Here is a 22256-nt window from a genome sequence, read left to right on the forward strand (position 1 = left end):
CTTCATATAGTTATCATTTGAACACACAAGATCTAGTCTTTTAGCAAATTTCAACTATACAATACAGTATTATTAACTATTGTCACCATGCTGTACATTGCATCCCCAGAACTTATTCAATTTATAACTGAAATTTTATACCCTTTGACCAACATCTACCCATTTCCAACCCCCAACCCCCACCCCAGTCCCTTGCAACCCATTCTACTATTTCATGAGTACAAGCTTTTTAGATTCCACATATTAGTGATACAAAACAGTATCTGTCTTTGTCTGTCTGGCTTATGTCACTTAACATAAAGCCCTTCAGGTTCATCCATGTTGTTGCAAATGGCAGGATTTCCTTCATTTTTATGGCTGATTAATAATATATACTTATATTTTTATTCAGAGATATATGTCACATTTTCTTTATCCATTCATCCATCACTGGACACTTAGGTTGTTTCCATGTCTTGGCTATTGTGAATAATGCTGCAATGAACATGGGAGTGCAGGTATCACTTCCAGATACTGATTTTGTTTCCATCAGATACATATCCAGAAGTGGAATTGCTAGATCATACGGTAGTTCTATTTTTAATATTTTGAGGAACCTTCATACTGTTTTCCATAATGGCCATACCATTTTATATTCCCACCAACAGTGCACAGGGTTCCCTTTTCTCCATATCCTCACCAACACTTGTAATCCCTTGTCTTTTTTACAATAGCCATTCTGACAGGTGTGAGGTGATACCGCATTGTGGTTTCGATTTGCATTTCCTCGATAAGCAGTGAGGTTGAGCACCTTTTCATGTACCTGTTGGCCATTTGTATGTCTTCTTTGGAAAAAATGTTATTTTCTATTTAGGTCTTTTGCCCAATTTAATTGGATTATTTGGTTTCTTTTTGCTATTGAGTTCCCATGTGTTTTGGATAGTAACGTCTTAACATGTTGTCAGATACATGGTTTGCAAATATTTTCTCCCATTCCTTAGGTTGCCTTTTCATTTTGTTGATTGTTTCCTTGGCTATGCAGAAGCATTTCAGTTTAATGTTGTCCCACATGATTATTTTTGTTTTTGTTGCCTGTGCTTTTGGTGTCATATCCAAAAAATGATTGCTAAGACCAATATCAAGGAGCTTTTCCTCTCTTGTTTTCTTCTAGGACTTTCATCGTTTCAAATCTTAACATTTAAATATTCAGTCCATTGTGAGTTAATTTTTGTGAGTGGTGCAAGATATGGGTCTAGTTTCATTCTTTTGCATGTGGTTATCCACTTTCCCCAATACCATTTATTGAAGAGACTGTCCTTTCCCCATTGTGTATTCTTATTGTCCTTGTCAAAGATTAGTTGACCATATATGCGTGGGTTTATTTCTGGGCTCTCTATTCTGTTCCGTTGGCCTATGTGTCTGTTTTTATGCTAGTACCATACTGCTTTGATTAGTATAGCTTTGTAATATAATTTGAAATCTGGAAGTGTGATGCCTCTAGTTTTGTTCTTCTTTCTCAAGATTGCTCTGACTTTAGGATCTTTTGTGGTTCCATATCAATTTTAAGGTTTTTTTTCTGCATCGGAAAAGTGCTATTGGAAATTTGATAGGGATTTCATTGAATCTGTAGATAGTTTTGGGTAGTGTAGATATTTTTAAAATATTAATTCTTCTAATCCATGAACTTGGAATATCTTTCCATTTATGTGTGTCCTCTTCAATTTCTTTCTTATAGTTTTCAATGTACAGCTCTTTTACTTTCTTAGTTAAATTTATTCCTAAGTATTTTATTGTTTTTGATATTATTGTAAATGAGATTGTTTTCTTAATTTCTTGTGCAGGTAGTTCATTGTAAATGTATAGAAACTTAACTGATTTTTGTATGTTGTTTTTGTATTATGCAACTTTGCTGATTTATTGATTAGTTCTAATAGTTTTTTGGTGGAATCTTTAGGGTTTTTTTTTTTATATATATAATGTCATGTCATCTGCAAACAGGGATAATTTTACTTCTTCTTTTCCAATTTGGATGCCTTTCTTTTTCTTGCCTAATTACTCTGGCTGTGACTTCCAGTACTATGCTGAATAGGAATGGAGAGAGTGGGTACATTTGTCCTCCTCCTAATCTTAGAGGAAACGTTTTCAGCTTTTCACTGTTGATTATGGGATGTTAGCTGTGGGCCACCCATTTAATCTCTCCCTACCTCTCTAATCTCCAATCTGTCTTTTAGCATTGATTATATTGTTTTATATTAGAATTGTTTATATATTTGCCTTCTTACTCCTGCTGGTCAGGGACCATATCTCTCTTATCATTGTATTCCCCACCATATCTATCATTGTTCTTTATGCACAGAGCTGGCTCACTAAATGATGGTTGAATTGATTTGTTGAATCTAGTACATTTAAAATTTGATCAATTGTACAGCATTTTTCAACACATCATCTCAGGCATCCGGTCATAAAATTCACCATGAAAAGTGAATATCTGTGGAATGTTTTGAAGCTCCACCTTTGAAAGTGTACCTTTTCCACTATTAAAATAGAGAATAGATTATATAATGCATGATCATAAAATAAAGGATTGTGAATGACATAATAAAATGAAATGAATTTAAGACCTGTATTAATTTATTATTTGTGTCCTTGTCCATTATGTATAGTCAGTTAAGCTTACACCTGGGCAATATGATCTGCTGCCTGTACCAGTTCCCAAGTACGCTTCCAGGTAATTATATACTTAATAAGTTCCTTTTAATAATTTTACCCATGTCTTTCTATTTACATACTTAACAACCTATACCAATTGCTTTTAAACCTCATTAATGCCCATCACATTTAAAAATATTTAATGAGAGATAGGGACTAAATTAACAAAAATCCTCCCATAAAAAAATAAACTTAGAAAATTATATCTTTTTTTTTTTTTTTTTAATATAGGAGCTTTGTATTTCGTTCAACAGTACAAAGATTTCCAACTGGCTACTTCACTCCCGTAAGTGTAAGACAATTAACTCATAATGAATTTGATGTTTAAAATATGCAATGATTTGTACTGATATATTGGGATTAACATTTTTCTCATGGTAGTAGATAAGCAATGAATGACTATGTAACTGACTTAAAATACACTTAAAGTATATCTGAAGTTATGCTAGGGATTTCAATGTAAGTTACCCATTTGTGTCAATTTATACACGAAAAGTAAAGGTTCTTTTACTTTCTGTAGGTCTTGACTCATGCCACCCTCTCAATGAGGTCATCCCTAGTCACCTGTTCAGAATTTCCTGTCCCCGACTTCCTTGATTTTTCTCCATAGCACTCATCACTATCTAATACAGTCACTACATTTAAATTTTTGCCTATCCTGGTTTTATCTGTCTCCCCTATTAGAATATAAGCTTCATGAATGTAGGGATTTTGTCTGTTTTTGTCATGTATACCTAGCACTTAGAAACATGGCTGGCATTTAGAATTTGTTAACTAATAAGTAAAATCATCAGAGATATTAAATAGACCATTATATTAACAACAAAAATGAAAAATGCCTCTAGGATCTTTCACAGAAATGTGAAAGTGATTTCCTGTTTCTAAAACTTTCCAAATGCATGTACATGTGTTATGATACAAATGATCTATTTTAGGTAAATGACCAATAGAATGCCAAAAAAATAATTATATAAACATTTAGAAAGAATGAGGAAATATGAAATTATATTGGGTTGGTTTTATGAACTATAGTTATTTATTGGTAACTAGAAACTGAGAGGGGAAAAAAGACATCCAGTGAACACCTGAAAGAGGAATTAAGATAATGAACTGAGCTCAGAAACAGACCTTAGAATATATCAGATTTAAATATTTGATAAAGATGTTATGATAAATCAGTAGGGAAAGCAAGAGATATTTTGTGCTAGACAATTGTTAAATGACTTGGAAAAATTAAGTTGGATTCCTCATACCACATATTAAAATAAATTCCATATAAAGAATTAAATACTTTTGCAACTATAAAACTAGCAGAAAATATATTAGCACATATCTAATAGAATATCTAGGATAAGGCAGATTTTCTGAGATAATAGCAATTTTCTGAGATAATAGCAATAGCAATTGCAAAAGAATGGAAGTATTAGATTTGATTACATTCAAATATTTTGTATATATTAGAAAACTAACTGTAAACAATTTAATAGACAAATACAAATTAGAGTATTTGCAGTTTACACGGCAGATTAAGGGTCAATGGCCTCGTCTAAAATTCTCTTAATCTATAGAAAAAACATCAATAGAAAGTAAAACAGATAAAGGCTACGAATGGACAATTCATAAAACAAGAAATTGAGATAGCCAATGAAGGTGAAAAAGTTTTGATGTGACTAACACTTAAGTGTGAGAAACTAAAAGGCTGATTAAAAACTTTCTGTATGTAGGTGGGGTGGCCTAACTGATGGCCCCCAAAGATGTGTCTATGTCCTAATCCGCAGAGGCTATGACTGTTACCTTACATGGCAGAAACTTTGCAGATGTGATCATGTTAAGGATCTTGAGATGGAGAAATTATCCTAGATTATCCAGTGGGCCCTAAATGCAATCACAAGTGTCCAGAGGGAGTTTGAGAAAGGAGGAGGGGGCCGGCTCAGTCGCTCGGGTGGTTAAAGCTCCATGCTCCTAACTCCGAAGGCTGCCGGTTCGATTCCCACATGGGCCAGTGGGCTCTCAACCACAAGGTTGCCAGTTCGATTCCTCGACTCCCATAAGGGATGGTGGGCTGTGCCCCCTACAACTAGCAACAGCAACTGGACCTGGAGCTGAGCTGCGCCCTCCACAACTAAGACTGAAAGGAGAACAACTTGAAGCTGAAAGGCACCCTCCACAACTGAGATTGAAAGGACAACAACTTGACTTGGAGAAAGGAGGAGAAGTCAATGTGACCAGAGAGGCAGAAATTAGTGGGGTCGCCACAGGCCAAGGAAGGCAGCTGCCACCAGAAGCTGGAAGAAGCAGGGAACAGATTCATCCCTGGAGCCTCCAGAGGGAGCATGGCCCTGCCAACACCTTCATTTTGGCCCAATGACACTGATGTTGGACTTCCGGCCTCCAGAACTGTGAAAGAATAGAATTTTGCTGTTTTAAGCCACCAAATGTATGGTAGTTTGTTATAGCAGCCACAGGAAACTAATACAGGTGGGGTGATTTCCAGGTGGATTTCACAGTAGATGGATGGGATGAGGACCCGGCTTTTCCTTTTTTACAGATAAATGTTTGTATCTGTAGGCCTTCTCTCCTGGACTTGTCAGTTGCTTAAAAATGATTCCTCAGCCTCCTGCCTGGGGTATAAGCCAGTTGCCAGTGTTCTGGGAACTGAGTGGGGGAAGGCACTGGGGGCTCCACCATTTGTAAGGTAGAAGTTCACTTAATTCCTTTCTTTAGTAAAAGCCCCTGACCTCACAGTCTCTGCGGCTCCTGAGTCCAGATCTCTGGTGCTGTCTCCCCAGAAACGAAACCCTCTGTCTCTTACAGGGATGTGGGGTGAGGTGCTACTTAACTTCTAGGGTGAGGTGGAGACATGGGGAAAAGACGTTCAATGAATCCTCCTGCTTTCAGCCCCACCCTCACCCCCATCTCACAGGTTCCTGATACCTAAAACTCCCTGAGCTTTTCTTGGGGTCTGTGGAGAAAATCAGCCTGCTTGTCATTGGCAGGCCCTCCTCAGGCGATTAGCCTTCAGCTTTCTCCCCCTGCCATATCAGGTAACGTCCCTCCAAACTGCTTCACATCTTCCAAAAGCATGTTATCTCTGTTGGCTGTTGACGCTTCTGTTGACTTGTGTGTACAGGTGTGTGTATACAGGTGTGTATGTGCGCAGGGCAGGAGACAGTAGGCCTATTTTATTTGACAAGGGAAGAATGGAGATAAATAAATTGTACAGTTGGCTATAGCAGCAAGCAGTTAAGACTGTGTTTTTCCCCCCCATTGGATGATACTGTATTTCCTTTGAAATACAAGCTTTAAATGAGTGCCATGCATTAACAAGGATTTGTTTATTCTTAGTAAAGAGAGATTCAGTGAAAAATAATTAACTGTTAGTTCATGTCAGGCATCCTGCACGATAGGCAGCCTGGTATGGGAAACAGCACGAGGCAATTGATTCTGACAAATTTTGCCTTTTGTTCTCATTGTTTCTATGGAGAAGATTTTTAGAGATTCTTAGTCCACCATTTTCGCTGATGTCACCTCATCCATTCCATTTTATAAATAAAAGTGATTCACTGATTTGGAACATCCTGTCCTTCAACAAAATGAAAAGAATACTTTCGTGGAAAATGTTCCAAGATGAAGAAATAGCCCAGGGCTGTGATTCATGTTTCTCCTAAACATGCATTCCCAGAGCAGACTCATGGGTTTGCTTTAGATCCACAAATCTGTGACACGCAGAGAGCAAAGTCTTTTGTCCCCAGCAGTGGGAGATGGTGGCACGCAGTGTGAGTCCGGTAAAGAAATGATGCTTGCTAGAACATTATCTCCAACCTTCTTGAGATAAACGCTTTTATTCTTAGGCCGTTATAATATGCCATACAGCCTTTATGTGAAAAACTCATTTGATTGATTTTATCATTCAGTTGAATGGTTCTAGAAATTACCATCACAGTCACAGAACTATGAAGGACTCTTAGAACGGGAAGAAACTTTATAAATCTACAGCTACTACAATTCGGTTGGCTTTGATGATAATGCTGACCGTCTCATTGAGTGCTTTCTGGTACCAGGTACAGTGCTCAGTGACAGACTTACCCAGTTTCATTGAATCCTCACAGCGACTTCATGGGGACGTATTTATTGTCTCTATTTGCTAGGTCGGGAAATGGAAGTTAATTGCCTGAGGTCGCACAGTTATTCAGAGGTAGAGCCAGGACTTTAACCCCATCTGTGGTGACCTCAAAACCTGGGTTTGAAGCTGGGCTGCTTAGTAATCAAGCATGATCAAGTGACTTGCTTAACGTCTTTGTACGTTTCGAGCTGACCTGGGGTCAAATCCAAGTGGCAAACCTTCCGTTGTCTCTGCAGTCACAACTGATGATGGAGGTTGGTTTGTGGGGTAAGACTGGCCCGCATGACCTTTGCAGTAGGATGAGTTTATGAGCAGGAGGCTTCTCTCTCCTGGAAGGCCCACATGCCAGCCTGTCTGTTAGGTTCTGATAATTTCAGATCCTTACAATGGATGCGTGTAGCTGAGGCTCCCGCTGGGAACCTTGTACACCGGCTTTTCTTAACTGGCCATATCTTTTTCCCTGGGATACCTTTTGGGTGGAAGAACTTCCAGTCTTTTCTCAACAAAGCCTCTTTGTAAAAAGTTGGACTCAACTGAGTCTAACTGACTTCAACAGAAGTTCTTTCATCTCTTCTACAAATCTTCTTTGGATGGCTGTGTGTGAGGCCCACAGGTGGGGGTTCTAAGGCAGATGAGACCTTTTATCAATGTTCTCTCTGCCTTCCTGAAGGGCAGGAACACTCTACATTCAATAACCCAACCAACAAGTACACATTCCAGCACACACAAAATTACATAGATTAACCAAGAGTCTAAGATTCACAAAGCGTGTGTCTGACTGATGTGGGACCAAATGGCTTAGCAGGCATAACTTGAAACAGGGCACCCAAAATTAGACTCTGATGACTGAAATTTAATATTAGCTGTTGATAGAAGCACATGTACCTTCTTCCTCCCAACAGCCACCTCCAAACTTTCTGATACACTCACTTGTAAGCTTCCCAGCAAGTGCCGATTCCAGGTGGAGGAAGGTTTTCAGGACAAGAGTGAAGAAAAGGCTTGGATGAGGAAAGGAACACCCATACCTGTCACTTCAGAGCCCATATCCTAAGCAAAAGTCAAAGAAACGAAAGTGCTAGCTGGCCTCTCAGCTTTTGGATCCAAGGGCTTTTCCACAAGGCATTCGTTATTTGAGGGGCCCAGAAGAGAAATTTGTATTTATATTTCCCCTACTCACAGCAGCAAGGTCTGAAACTTCACAGTAGGGATTTTTTTTTTTTTATTAGTGACAGTAGGGATTTTGGTATGAAAGCCTAAGAGCTGAGACATGACACGTGTGTCCATTTTGAAAAATCTTTTTTTGGGGGAACGGAGGGGCAGTTTCTCCTTTTCACATGTCCTCTTTTAAATGCAAATCTCCTAGAAGGAGAAATATATTGATCCAATTTATACTAAGGTATTAGTGACTTAGATTCTTTTCCCTCCCCCACAAAGCTCCCAGGAATATAGATGAGTCAATAAGAATTAGAGTACGTGGGATGAAGGACCTGAGAAGAGGAAGAAATGTGAGGAGGGGTTCCAACTTTTAGACATTTATATTTAAACTGTTCATTCTGTGCACAAAACATGTGTGGTATATTTTTAGACGTGAGCCCTAAGATAATTCCATAAAAGCATCTGCAAAATAAGGAAAGATAAAATTTACAAAGAATTCTTACGCTGGGAATTTTCACAGATGTTTTTCTTGTAAAATGAATAAGTCAGTTGATTCTTATGAGAGGATCCCATTTTGACATAAATGTGAAATAGCATAGTTTCACAGAAAATCTACAAGAATGAATGTTAAATAGATGGAGTTCTTGTTTATGTGGGATAAACTGACATTGTGCAATTTGAATATCCTTGTTTTATGTAATTATGGTCACAATAGTTACTTGAATTTAAAGTTCATATTTTCTATTCTAAAAGTAATACATGATTTTCCTGCTTAACATGGCAAATTCGCCAATCTCCTCTCACTCTCAAATCCCAATAAAATGGTAGTAAAAGGATAAATAAATCCACATGGAAAAAAAGGGAAACATCGGCAAACGAGATTTCAGCAAGTTTTGGATGACAGAGAGTAGAGAAAGCCACAGGCTGAAAAGCAGACAGAGGTGATACAGAAAAGATGGGCGCCTATTTTGTCCCTTAGAACCACAGGGCAGCTCGGGACTCGGAGGGAAGGGAAGGTAAGACTTAGGGCGCAACACCAGAGAATTAACTGAAACTGTACGTACATAGTGATTTGGATCTGTCCCCTTTCCTTCCCTCATGTGGAATGTTGGCCTTTGGATATTTGCCCTGCAGGCAAAAGATTAGTTGAAATTTGCCCTCTGGAAAAACTCAGTGAGCCCAGAGGAAAGTGAACCACATCCTGACATTTAGGGAAACCCAGGAGAAACACGGGCTCATTATTCAGTTGCCTGATCTCTACACATCCCAGCCACATCCCTGAGCTTCTACCAGACAAATGAGAAAAGCCGCTAGCATGAATGAGAGATGGCGATAGACAGACAGGAGGATGGAAATGTGGTTAACAACAGAGTGCAGGGAACACAGGGGGAACTTTTTAAAAAAAATATCCAATTAGTATCCACAGAGAAAGCACAAGGGAAAAATTATTTTCAACTTCGAATTAATTCTATGTTCAAACTGTCCATCAATTGTGGAAACAAAATAAAGACATTTACAAACATGCAAAACTCATAAAAACAATCTCCCAAATGTCCTTTTTAAAGATCCCACTGGTGATAAAATGTAGTAAAACAAAGAAGTAAACCCAGAAAGAGGAAGGCATGGGATCTAGGAGAAAGTGGATCCAATCTAGGACAGTAGTGAACAGGTGTCTCACGTGGAGCACTGGGCAGCAGGCTGAGAGAAACAAATCCACATGAAGAAAGAATTAAAGCACTCCAGGAGGAATGTTTCTAAAGAAAAAGGGACTCAGGGCCGCTGATGTAGTGAGGGGAAAATTAAGAAAATATGTATAGTAAAATGTGCAAGTGAAGAAAAAGGCACTAATTAACTCAAGGTAAAACAAAAGGCTGTGCAAGATAAAAAATTGTGTTATGTAACTTGGTTCTGCAAAGAATAATAGTTATTTAGTAAACATTGGTTAGTGATTTTAAAATGCTGCTTTGATTGGATAAGAAAAGAGGAGAGACATAGAACAAGAGAGACATTTTTTCATTTATTCCAAGAAGCCATCAATAGATAATTTCTAAAATATTAACTAAGAAATAACAATTTGAACATACTGTCTGGTAATAACAAGATAATTGCCAGAAGAGCACCTAAGAGTTACAAACTGTTGTTTAAGGCTTTTTAGAGCCTTCTCAATGACATGTGTGCCTAAGACGTGTAAAAGATGTTTCTAAGAGTACTAGTTGTATAAATGAATCAGTATAGTGTTATTTTAGTGAAACACTATATTCACCGTTCTGTGCTGCATGTTATATGCTCTTAAAAACAAAAACCGAAAAACAATTGTCGTGGGGATAAAACTAGAGAGAGGTGAGACCAAAGACTTCTGTTTTTCATTATAAGGCTTTTGGTTCCAATTGATTTTTAAAACTATGTATCTCTATGAATTTAATAAAATGTCTTAAAATTTAAGTAAACTATATTAAAATGTTACAGTTAGAGTAAAAATAAATGAATAAAATTATAGAAAGATTGGAAAATATTAAAAAATTATATTTTTAAAATTTCTCATCACCCATATACAACCAATAATGTTAATTTTCTTTTTTTTCTCTGTTTTAAAAATATAGTCATGGTCATGGTACACTATAATTTTATATCCTATCTTTTTCACTTAGCATATCATATGTTTCAAATATGTTAGGAATCCTTTCAAACTTCATTTTTAGTGGTTAAAAAAAATCAAGTAATTACATTATAATTTAGTCACCAATGACCCTGTTGATGGTTAATATTGTTTTCAGTTATTCTATATACAGGAATCTTCATTATCCATGTATAACTTGACCCACAAAAAAGACCTATTAAGGTGAACCCACTGTAAACAGGATCAAAATTTCAAAATAGTCTATAAAGTTCAATTTGGACTTTATTTTTAAAAAATAAAAATTATGAAAATATAATTGCAACTATGCCTGAATTGTTAGATTAAGAAAGGAAATTGTGTTGATTTTAGTATTTTTTTTTACAATATTTTGATATTCTAATGAAATCACAGAGGACAAATTTTAGAAAAAATATTTGAAGCTCCATCAGTTTTCCCAAGGGCATCTCCTTTGATATTGTAAATTGTCCTTTACTGAAGTGCCATTAATGTCACAAATCCTTGTCCATCTTCCCTTATTGGTTGTTAATTAATCTAACTGTTGGATTATCATTGATCAATCAAGGACTCTACCCACGATTCGAGCACTTTTCCACCATGTTTATCAACTTCATGAAATCTTGTATTTTTTGGTAAAATTTTCATTTTCACTTTAAAGTGGACCTGCATTTTATTTGCAATGTATTATTGAATATCATTTGAAATGAGGGAGAGAAACTGATTCATAAAGACACTGACCTGTCTCCACTGGTAAATGCCAGTGCTAAGCAGGAAGAGATACTTGAATAGGATCTAATTTTATAAGTGGTCAACTCATTGGAGAATTCTTTTGTTATGACAACTTCTGTTTACATTCACAACTTTGTTATGCAAGGACTCATACTGAATACTCAGATCATAAGGTTAATGCTATGATAAGAAAATGCAGTCTTTTCTAAATTTGGGAATCATTTTTTATGGATTATCACAAATGGGATTTACCAGAGTAGAGATTATATTGCCAAACCTTTTAAAAAAGTATTACATTAATTTATATCTACACTAGCAGTCAAAACAGTGCCCATCTCATGAAATCTGTGTAAATCGTGTATGTTGTTATTTTAAAAACTATTTGTGTATTTCATAGTACTAGAATGGTATCTCATTATTTTAATTTAATGTAAGAGCTGAGGTTACACTTTTTAATTATTTGTTAACCAGTTACTTGTCCTTCCTGCATACTTTCTGGTCAGTCTTTACCCAGTTAGCCATTGGGTAGAGTTTTAACATTCTTTTTTGTTAATTTGGAAAAACTCTTTAGTGAAGCGATAGTAACACTTGTGTTTGCTGAAGTTTTTCAGGAATTTTGTCTTTCACTTTTGTATTTTTATGTATACAGAAGTCTAAACTGTAAAAAGTTTATGTTGTCAAACTAGAGAGTTTGTCATCATCTTCTGGAGTGTAAGTTCCATGAAAGAAGAGACTGTCTTATTCATCACTGCCCAGCACCTAGTACAGTGCTAAGAAAACGTGTTGAATGAAATCCATGTATCTTTTCCTTTTGTATTTATCCCACCACTTAAAAAATTCCCTCCACAGATGTGGTGTTCACTTTAATTTTCTTTCACTTATTTGGCATTTTGATTAAAACAAACAAACAAACAAACGTGTAGCTCTTTAATTCTTCCAAGATGTGTTTTGTGTATAATTGCATGATAAGGTCGCAGTGTCATTTGAGCGCTATTGACTTAGGACAGGTTGTCTCATTGTTGGTATACATGACACCTACAATCACCAGAAATCTGATCTGTGGATCTGCTGCAACATAGTACTACCTATAGACATTCAATCACTTTAAACCCTTTTGAGAGCGAGGCAGGTTATAAAAGATGGATACATACAGGTGCACATCTCTTCCTCCTATCTTTCCATCATCTGTGAAAACTAGCTCATTGAAATGTGTTAATCATTTATTCATAAACTTTCCAGGAGCAGCCTATTAAAAAATGAGTAGATGACCACGTGAAGGCATAGCAGATTACTACATGACTCTTTAGTTGTAAAAAATACATTAAATTTGAATTTGAAAATCCTCTAGGATCTTATGTACCTGAAGGCAACAGAAGCCATCTTCATTTTTTAAAAAACACAGCCTTCTTGTTTGTGTCAGGGATTCAGTTAGTGAATTACATTTTGTCCCCAAAGTGTAGGTGGCTCTCAGGAGAAGCAGTTGATAAGGGATTTGTCTGGTTGCAAAACAGTTTTTAATCTTCAGGTTACCAATGTAAGGTTGTATACTTATTGGCTATTTCAGTTATTGTTGAAATCATGATAATTGATTATGGATCAGCAGAATTATTTTGTCTATAGGAAAGACTGTGAGTAGGAGAGTATTTATGCTAGTATTTTGGGATAGAAGCCAGAAGACATGTTCTAGCATAAGTAAAAAGGGCCTTTTTGTACCCACAGAATAAAACTGTATTGGAAACTTCTACCAGCCACCATTCTGCTTAGCACCTTAATAATAATGACCAAGCCCCACAAATCCCAAAACTCAAAGGTCCAGTTTCCTCAGAGCAGAGAACGGGACCAAATTCTAGTGATTCTTATGCAAGCAAATTGAACAAAGTAAAACTTGTCATTTGTGATTTTTCCTCCCCTTCACTCCTCCCTTTAGTTGATTTAACTGCTTTTATAAATGACCCAAATAAATCTCTTGACCTACCAAAAAAATTGCATGAATTTTGTTCCCTCCAGAATATGTTTCAAAATGCGGGCATTAAGGATATCAGATATTCTGCACAACTTCTTTGAACACATAGGGACCACTGATGACGTTATTTTATACTCCTATTAAGGTAAAGAGGAGTAAGGAATATTTTATGTTTCTAACTTACTTTTTTCTCAATATCTACTTGGCATGGGGATTGTAGAGACTCAGTACTTTCCTTGTCTATTGCTGGTGGGAATATACACTAACACAACCCCTTGAAAAGCAGTTTGGCAGGAAGTATTGAGCTATAGAAACTGTTGATATCTTTTAGCCCACTAATTCCATTTGGAGAAAACCCAGCTAAAGTAATAATCTTATATGCAGAAATATCTATACAAAGATATCATCAAGGGATTCTTTATAGCACGATAGCAACAGTAACAATTTAATATCCAACAAAAAAAGAAAGGATTAAAAAATATATTACATATCTACTCAAAGAATGTTTTACAGCCATGCCATTAAAACAATTGTTCAAATTATAAAATAGTAATAAAAAAGTTTATGATCTAAAATCTAGTGAAAATGCAGGCTACCGATTGATATGTATATTATGATTAAAGTAATGTACAAAAAGTTGAGAATATAAAAAACAGGAAATGTACCAAATGCTTTTAGTGGCTATGCTAATATACTGTGATTAAGGGTGCTTGTTTACTTTCTTTCTCTCATTTCCATTTCTTTTATAATTTTTCAAAATATAATTTTTAAAAGTCAGAAGGTAGATAATGTTTGAAGAAAGAGACATTAAAATGGTCAACATAGAGCCGGCCCAGTGGCTCAGGTGGTTGAAGCGCCGTGCTCTTAATGGGCCAGGGAGCTGTGTCCTACACAACTAGACTGAGAAACAACGGCTTGAACCGGAATGGAGGGGGGGGTGAGGAGGCAGAAGACAGGGGAAAAAAATGATCAACATAAAAATGTTTTGTTACTTAAATAAAAATAGTGCCACTTACTACTGCTTAATTGGGATTCAGTCAGTTATTTGCTTAGCAGATTCTTTATAGTTATTGTATTTCACAGTTGTACACAAAGTGAAAATGAGACATGCACATCTTTCCTGACAGTAGAAATAGAATCTTACAATGTCAAATGAAAGTGGGTTTCTTTTATTTGATGTCAGAAATATTTCAAGATGTTTCTGTATTTCTTAAAACCTGACAAGCCTATAAAGAATGAGGAAAGGATTAAATAAACAGGAAAAAGTCTGCAGATACAGATGAGTGTTATATGATTTGTCTGTTTTACTCACATTTAATAGAAGTTTGAAAAGGGGATAACAGATCTGTGGCATACTCTGCATTAAAACTAGCATTATGAAAGAATGCTGAAGCATTTCAGCTGGTTTTTGTACTTAAGGAATTAGTTTAATTAAAAATTAAGTTGATAAAAGGGAATAAAATAATACATGGGACTTCATCAGACTAAAAAGCTTCTGCACAGGGAAGGAAACCATCAACAAAACAAAGCCTACTACAAGGGGGAATATATTCACATTAAATGATGTATCTAATAAGGGATTGATGTCCAAAATATATAAGGAACTCATACAACTCAATAACAAAAAATAAACAATCTGATCAAAAAAATGGGCAGAGAACATGAAGAGACATTTCTCCAAAGAAGACATACAAATGGACAATAGATTTATAAAAAGATGCTCACTGCTGGGAGAACAGCAGCAGAGAGCTGGTTGGCCTTCTGGGCCTGGTTCATGCCATCTCTGTTGTTAACTATACCAGGATGCCAGCATAGGTGCTTAAAAATAACAAAAATAAATAAATAAATAAATAAATAAATAAATAAATAAATAAATAAATAAATAAAAAGATGCTCAACATCACTAATAATCAGGAAAATGCAAATCAAAACCACAATGAGATATTACCTCATGCCAACTAGAAGAGCTATTGTCTAAAGGTCAACAAAGAACAAGTGTGGGCGAGTACGTGGATAAAAGGGAACCCTTGTGCACTGTTTGTCCCATAGGGACTGAAAATTGATGCAGCCACTATGGAAAAGTATATGGAGATTCCTCAAAAGAATAAAAATGCATCTAACATATGACCCAGGAATTCCACTTCTGACTATCCGAAGAAAAAGAAAACACTAATTTGAAAATATATATGCACCCCGATGTTCATTGCAGCATTATTTACCATAGCCAAGCTATGGAAGCAATCTGGGTGCCCATTGATAGATGACTGGATAAAAATGTGGTACATACGTACAATGGAACATTACACAGCAATACAAAAGAATGAAATCTTGCCATTTGTAACAGCATGGATGGACCTAGAATTAATTACGCTAAGAGAAACAAGTCAGATAAAGACAAATACTGTATGGTTTCACTTATATGTGGAATGTGAAGAAAACAAAAAAAACAAAACCAAATGAACAAACGAGAAAACGCAAACATAGAAACAGAGACCAAAGAGATAGTTACCAGAGTGGAGAGTGTTGGGGGTGGATGAAAAAGGTGGAGGGGAATATAGTCAATAATATTGTGATAAGATTGCTCGGTGACAGATGATTACTAGCATTAGTGGGGTGACCACACCGTAACCTTAGTGATTAAAAACGTCAAATCACTATATTGTTTACCGTAATTAATATAACACTGTATACCAAGTATACTTAAATAAAAATGAACTACAAAAATATCAAAACAAACAAACAAACAAAAAACCCAGGTAAGCTGATAGTTTAAAATTTCATGAGGAGTGGGACGATAATAACATGGACAGATTAAATAAAGCCAAACACAAATTGATTTCTGCTTGAATAGAATCTGAAAGTTAAGATTATTAAAGCAAGTCCCAGTCTCAATCTCCTTAAAGATGACTTCATTTGTAGGTAACATTTTTGGGAAACTACAACCTTTCAAATATAGTCACACATGTACTAGGATTTTTAAGAAAAAGATATCCTGGCAATTTTTCTTTTTTTAAAAATTTGTGCAACTTTCCCAATGTATTAACACTAGCAGAGTCATAGATCATTGCCTGGCTGTGAGGGTGTATACATCTTGATTGGGAACAGGAGAAAGAGAATGTATTAGGATTTTTCAGTTGTGACAGAAACCCATCCTGAATTAGTTTAAGCAAAAAATAAAAACATAAAGGTAGGGTGAAATTTATTGGTGCTCATAGCCTCTGGCACGTTGGTCACTGATTTACCTTTCTCCATCTTTTGGACATGCTCTCTCTATGAGCTGGGCAAGACCCCTTTGCAGCAGCCCCAGATGCACATCTGCCTGCTTAGCACCCACAGTATGCTAAAAAAAAAGGGGGGCAGGCTTTTTAAAAAAACCTTTTTATTTTAACTGTGTTTTTCCAGGACCCATCAGCTCCAAGTCAAGTAGTTGTTTCAATCTACTTGTGGAGGGTGCAGCTCACAGTGGCCCGTGTGGGGATCAGACCGGCAACCTTGTTGTTAAGCGCTCTAACCAACTGAGCTAACTGGCTGCCACAAGGCAGGCTCTTTTGATTGGCCAGGTGATGGTCCTATGCCTGACCCTGGACCAATCGCTGTGACAAGGAGTAGGGGGTTGCCAGCTTCATGGGAAGTTCCTGGGCAGAAGGACTGCCTGAGATTTCTAACGATGGTGGGGCTTCTTCTGCTCCCGGGGTCATGTAGAAAAGGGAGGACGGGCCAGTGAACACCTGCAGCAATTCTGAATTACCTGGGCATCCCATAGCACATGCGTTCCTGTACAAGCTGCACCTTTAGGGTGGGCAGGTTTGTGATCACTCGGTGTTGCTCCACCCACACAACCCCGCTGCCTGGAAAACCTGACTACCACAAATTCTCTTGTGGCATAGAAACAGTATCAAGCTAGATTTCAGAGTTCTGTCAATTTTTAATTTCACAAATGTGAATAACTTTTGGCCCCGGATAGATTTGCTTCTACTCCACTCACCAACATGTATGCCTCCCTTCTTTCACCCCTGAACATGTAGACCAATAGTTACAGAATTCTAGAATTACCTAAGTTAGATACACCTTGCCATCCACCTGCTCCTGAATTCCCAGAGAGGCAGCTCCAGCTTCTCTCTGTGCCCACCTCCACACAAGATTCTACCCTCCTTGCAGGGGCATATGTTTTCTTTTCTGCACAAGGTATACGTCCTCTCACAACCATCCCATCAAATTTTGGGGAGATCATTTTTATCATCCCATGTAGTAATTTCAGTTTATGTGGCATATTACTTAAAACGTTTTACATGTGTATGTGTAGACATTTGGAGCCATAAATTTTATGTCTGACCCTTTCTCTCTTCAAGTATGATTCATTGAATGTTATTTGCGCCTAGGATCAATAAGGACTGTGTGCTCGTCCTAGGTTCCCTTTAGATTTATAGCTAAAAAATAAAATAGCTTAGGGGTGTGATCTCACTTGCCCCCAAAGCCCGCCTTGCCCCAAAGTATCCAATTCTAGAGAAACTTCATCAGTGCCTGAGATTAATGGGCTGAAGAAAATTATGCATCGTTGCAAAGGTCGTCTGCTAAGACACTCCACAGAGAAACTGTCTCTCCTCTTCCTTCCTCCATGGATCTGCTTTTTCAGAACAGCCCTGATTCTTCCACCTATCCAGTGTAAGACCACCCACTTCTGTAGAGAAAAGCACAGGGGAGAAGGAAGAGAAGGTCCAGGTCAAGAAACAGAAGATCAGAACCATCTTCTCACAGACCCTGCTCTGTGTTCTCAATGAGAGATTTTAGAGACAGAAATATCTCAGCCTCCGGTGGATACAAGAACTTCCCAACATCCTGGACCTTAACCACAAACAGTTTAAGACCTGGTTCCAAAACCAGAGAACGAAATGTAAGAGTTGGCAGACATACAACTGGCCATTGAACAGCAACTGTGTGACTTGGAAGGGCTCAGCCACTGCAGAGTACCCGGGCCTCTCTTCCTGTCACCAGGGATGCCTGGTGAACGCTTCTGGAAACCTTTCAGTGTGGAGCAACCAGGCCTGCAATAACCAGACTTGGAGCAACCACTCCTGGAACAGCCAATCTTAGAGCTACCATTCCTGGAAGAGTCAGACCTGGTGCCCCCAAGCCTGGAATAACACGACTTGGAATGACCAGGCCTGGAACAATCAGTTCTCCGCTGTGGGGAAGAAGCCCTGCAGCCCCAAATCCACTTTCAGCAAAATCATCCTGTCAGTGATTTAAAGGCCACCTTGCAAACTGCTGGGGAAAGCTATGATGCGATACAGCAAACACCTACATAAGTAGTACCCAGAAAACCAGGGGCTTATTCCCGAATTATGCCATGAACATACAGCCTGAAGATGTGTGACGATGGGTCTATTATTCAGTCAGTTTGAGCACGTGTCATGCAGGTGTCATGCAGGGTCTCTGGTCTCACTCCCCACATAAGAATGCAGGATATGGTGAGGCTAAACAGGAACACCCACGGAGCCACAGATAGGGGAGTCATACCACTATAGTCTCGCTGGAGGCTGGGTTGGAGACACAGGAAGCAGGAGCCACACTGTCTGCAACCTGCCGTCCGCTTCTCTGCCAACCAACCTCATTTGCTAGCTGCAATCCACCATGCTAGCTGCAATCCAAGCTTGCAGGCTCAGCCACCAACTTCTTGCTAGCCCCATTTGCTGCTAGCGTAGCCACGGCAGTTATATTAGTGGCCAATGGCTCACTGGTTACAGCTGACGGCCAACTAGCCACAGCTGATGGCCACCCAATCACAGTTGATGGCCATTTACTACCCGAGCCAGCACCTTTCCATGTGAGGCCGAGAGCCTGGAAACTGCACTCCTAGTTCTGTCCCCACATTCCACCTCTACAGGGTCTCGCCTCACAATCTACGCGACAAGTGTCTTCCGCGAGGGGCCCTGTGCGAGGAGCCTGGAGGTGAATGCAATATCCTGGACACAGCCACTCTCTCTGGGCAGAGCCAGGGCCTCTCAGGGCACTGCCACTCTCTCATGGCACAGCCAGACTTCCTGGCTACAGCCAGGGTTTCTCAGGTACCACCACTCTTTCTGGGCACAGCGAGACTTCCTGGGCACAGCCAGGGTTTCTCAGGGTACCACCAGTCTTTTTGGGCACAGCCAGACTTCTTGGACAAAGCCAGGGCCTCTCAGGGCACTGACACTCTCTGGGCACAGCCAGGGTTCTCACATATTCTCGATGGCAGCTGGTCAAGACACAGGAAGAAAACAACCGCCTGTACCCCAACAAGGGGTCTTCCTGCAACAGTCTTGCTGGTGGCTGGGCGACACACAGGAAGTAAACATCTGCCTGTTGCACTACATGGTGGTATGTTCCCAAGCAAACAGTCAAGCAGTCCATTAGATTAGGGATGGAGCCCATTCCCCATAGTTCACAGTCTTTCCTCAGGGCTGTGCGTTAGCCTCACAATGTGTGCCTCGCCGCAGGGTAAGGGCTCCAAGTCCTCCCCAACCTGGGGCTGAGGGCCTCAGCAAGCACTTCCCAGCCCACAGGGCCTCAAAGACCTTCGCTTTCTCCGGCCTCTGCTGGTTGGGGAATTGTCCACGTCTTCCCACCCCTCCACAAGGGTCCAGCTCTCTGGCAGCTGCTCCTCCTGGTCTTCCTGAGACTGAGCTTTCATACACTCAAATTGCTCCAACATCCTTCGGAGAGCTTTAGCTGGCACCATACCCTGCTCGCTGTGCCATGTGTCATGCAGGGTGTCATGCGGGGTCTCTGGTCCCATTCCCCACATAAGAACACAGGATATGGTGAAGCCAAAAAGGAACACCCACGGAACCATAGATATGGGAGTCATACCACTATATTCTTGCTGGCTGCTGGGTTGGAGACACAGGAAACAGGAACCACATAATCTGCAACCTTCAGTCCACTTCTCTGCCAACCAACCCCACTTGTTAGCTGCAATCTGCCGTGCTAACTGCAATCCAAGCTTGCTAGCTCAGCCACCATCTTCTTGCTAGCCCCCATTTGCTGCTAGCGTAGCCACAGCAGTTATATTAGTGGCCAATGGCTCACTGGTTACAGCTGACGGCCAACTAGCCACAGCTCATGGCTATCCAACCACAGTTGATGGCCATTTACTACCCGAGTGAGCACCTTTCCACATGAGGCTGAGAGCCTGGAAACTGCACTCCTGGCTGTGTCCCCACATTCCACCTCTACAGGGTCTCGCCTCACAATCTACGCGACAAGCGTCTTCCGCGAGGGGCCCTGTGCGAGGAGCCTGGAGGTGTATGCATTATCCTGGACACAGCCAGGCTCTCTGGGCAGTCAGGGTTTCTCAGGGCACCACCAGACTCCCCGGGCACAGCCAGGGCCTCTCAGGGCACTGCCACTCTCTCTGGGCACAGCCAGACTTCCCAGCTACAGCCAGGATTTCTCAGGGTACCACCAGTGTTTCTGGGCACAGCCAGGGTTTCTCAGGGTACCACCAGTCTTTCTGGGCACAGTCAGACTTCCTGGGCACAGCCAGGGTTTCTCAGGGTACCACCAGTCCTTTTGGGCACAGCCAGGTTTCCTGGGCACAGCCAGAGTTCTCACATATTCTCAACGGCAGGTGGTCGAGACACAGGAAGAAAACATCTGCCTGTACCCCAACAAGGGGTCTTCCTGCACCAGTCTCACTGGCAACCAGGTGAGACACAGGAAGTAAACATCTGCCTGTTGCACTACATGGTGGTATGTTCCCAAGCAAACAGTCAAGCGGTCCATTAGATTAGGGATGGAGCCCATTCCCCATAGTTCACAGTCTTTCCTCAGGGCTGTGTGCTAGCCTCACAATGTGTGCCTCGCCGCAGGGTAAGGGCTCCAAGTCCTCCCCAACCTGGGGCTGAGGGCCTCAGCAAGCACTTCCCAGCCCACAGGGCCTCAAAGACCTTCGCTTTCTCCGGCCTCTGCTGGTTGGGGAATTGTCCACGTCTTCCCACCCCTCCACAAGGGTCCAGCTCTCTGGCAGCTGCTCCTCCTGGTCTTCCTGAGACTGAGCTTTCATACACTCAAATTGCTCCACCATCCTTCGGAGAGCTTTAGCTGGCACCATACCCTGCTCGCTGTGCCATGTGTCATGCAGGGTGTCATGCGGGGTCTCTGGTCCCATTCCCCACATAAGAACACAGGATATGGTGAAGCCAAAAAGGAACACCCACGGAACCATAGATATGGGAGTCATACCACTATATTCTTGCTGGCTGCTGGGTTGGAGACACAGGAAACAGAAACCACATAATCTGCAACCTTCAGTCCACTTCTCTGCCAACCAACCCCACTTGTTAGCTGCAATCTGCCGTGCTAACTGCAATCCAAGCTTGCTAGCTCAGCCACCATCTTCTTGCTAGCCCCCATTTGCTGCTAGCGTAGCCACAGCAGTTATATTAGTGGCCAATGGCTCACTGGTTACAGCTGACGGCCAACTAGCCACAGCTCATGGCTATCCAACCACAGTTGATGGCCATTTACTACCCGAGTGAGCACCTTTCCACATGAGGCTGAGAGCCTGGAAACTGCACTCCTGGCTGTGTCCCCACATTCCACCTCTACAGGGTCTCGCCTCACAATCTACGCGACAAGCGTCTTCCGCGAGGGGCCCTGTGCGAGGAGCCTGGAGGTGTATGCATTATCCTGGACACAGCCAGGCTCTCTGGGCAGTCAGGGTTTCTCAGGGCACCACCAGTCTCCCCGGGCACAGCCAGGGCCTCTCAGGGCACTGCCACTCTCTCTGGGCACAGCCAGACTTCCCAGCTACAGCCAGGATTTCTCAGGGTACCACCAGTGTTTCTGGGCACAGCCAGGGTTTCTCAGGGTACCACCAGTCTTTCTGGGCACAGTCAGACTTCCTGGGCACAGCCAGGGTTTCTCAGGGTACCACCAGTCCTTTTGGGCACAGCCAGGTTTCCTGGGCACAGCCAGAGTTC

At 40.3% G+C, this 22256-nt stretch overlaps 1 protein-coding gene and 1 pseudogene across 2 annotated transcripts in view; both read left to right on the plus strand.

The window, feature by feature from the left end:
* The window catches only part of STPG4 (sperm-tail PG-rich repeat containing 4), a gene marked incomplete at both ends in the record, with an annotated part of 41532 nt that overhangs the window by 8417 nt on the left and 10859 nt on the right, over window positions 1-22256 (plus strand). The window contains 2 exon segments of the mRNA XM_081068846.1: window positions 2643-2707; window positions 2920-2974. Coding sequence (XP_080924972.1) covers window positions 2643-2707; window positions 2920-2974 — 120 coding nt within the window.
* On the plus strand, window positions 16601-18540 carry LOC308505733 (homeobox protein NANOG-like; annotated as a pseudogene). Its single transcript has 2 exons — window positions 16601-16628; window positions 17835-18540. The product of its transcript is annotated as a homeobox protein NANOG-like (transcript).

Source organism: Rhinolophus hipposideros (assembly GCF_964194185.1).
Source record: "Rhinolophus hipposideros genome assembly, chromosome: 12".
Classification (NCBI taxonomy): Eukaryota; Metazoa; Chordata; class Mammalia; order Chiroptera; family Rhinolophidae; genus Rhinolophus; species Rhinolophus hipposideros.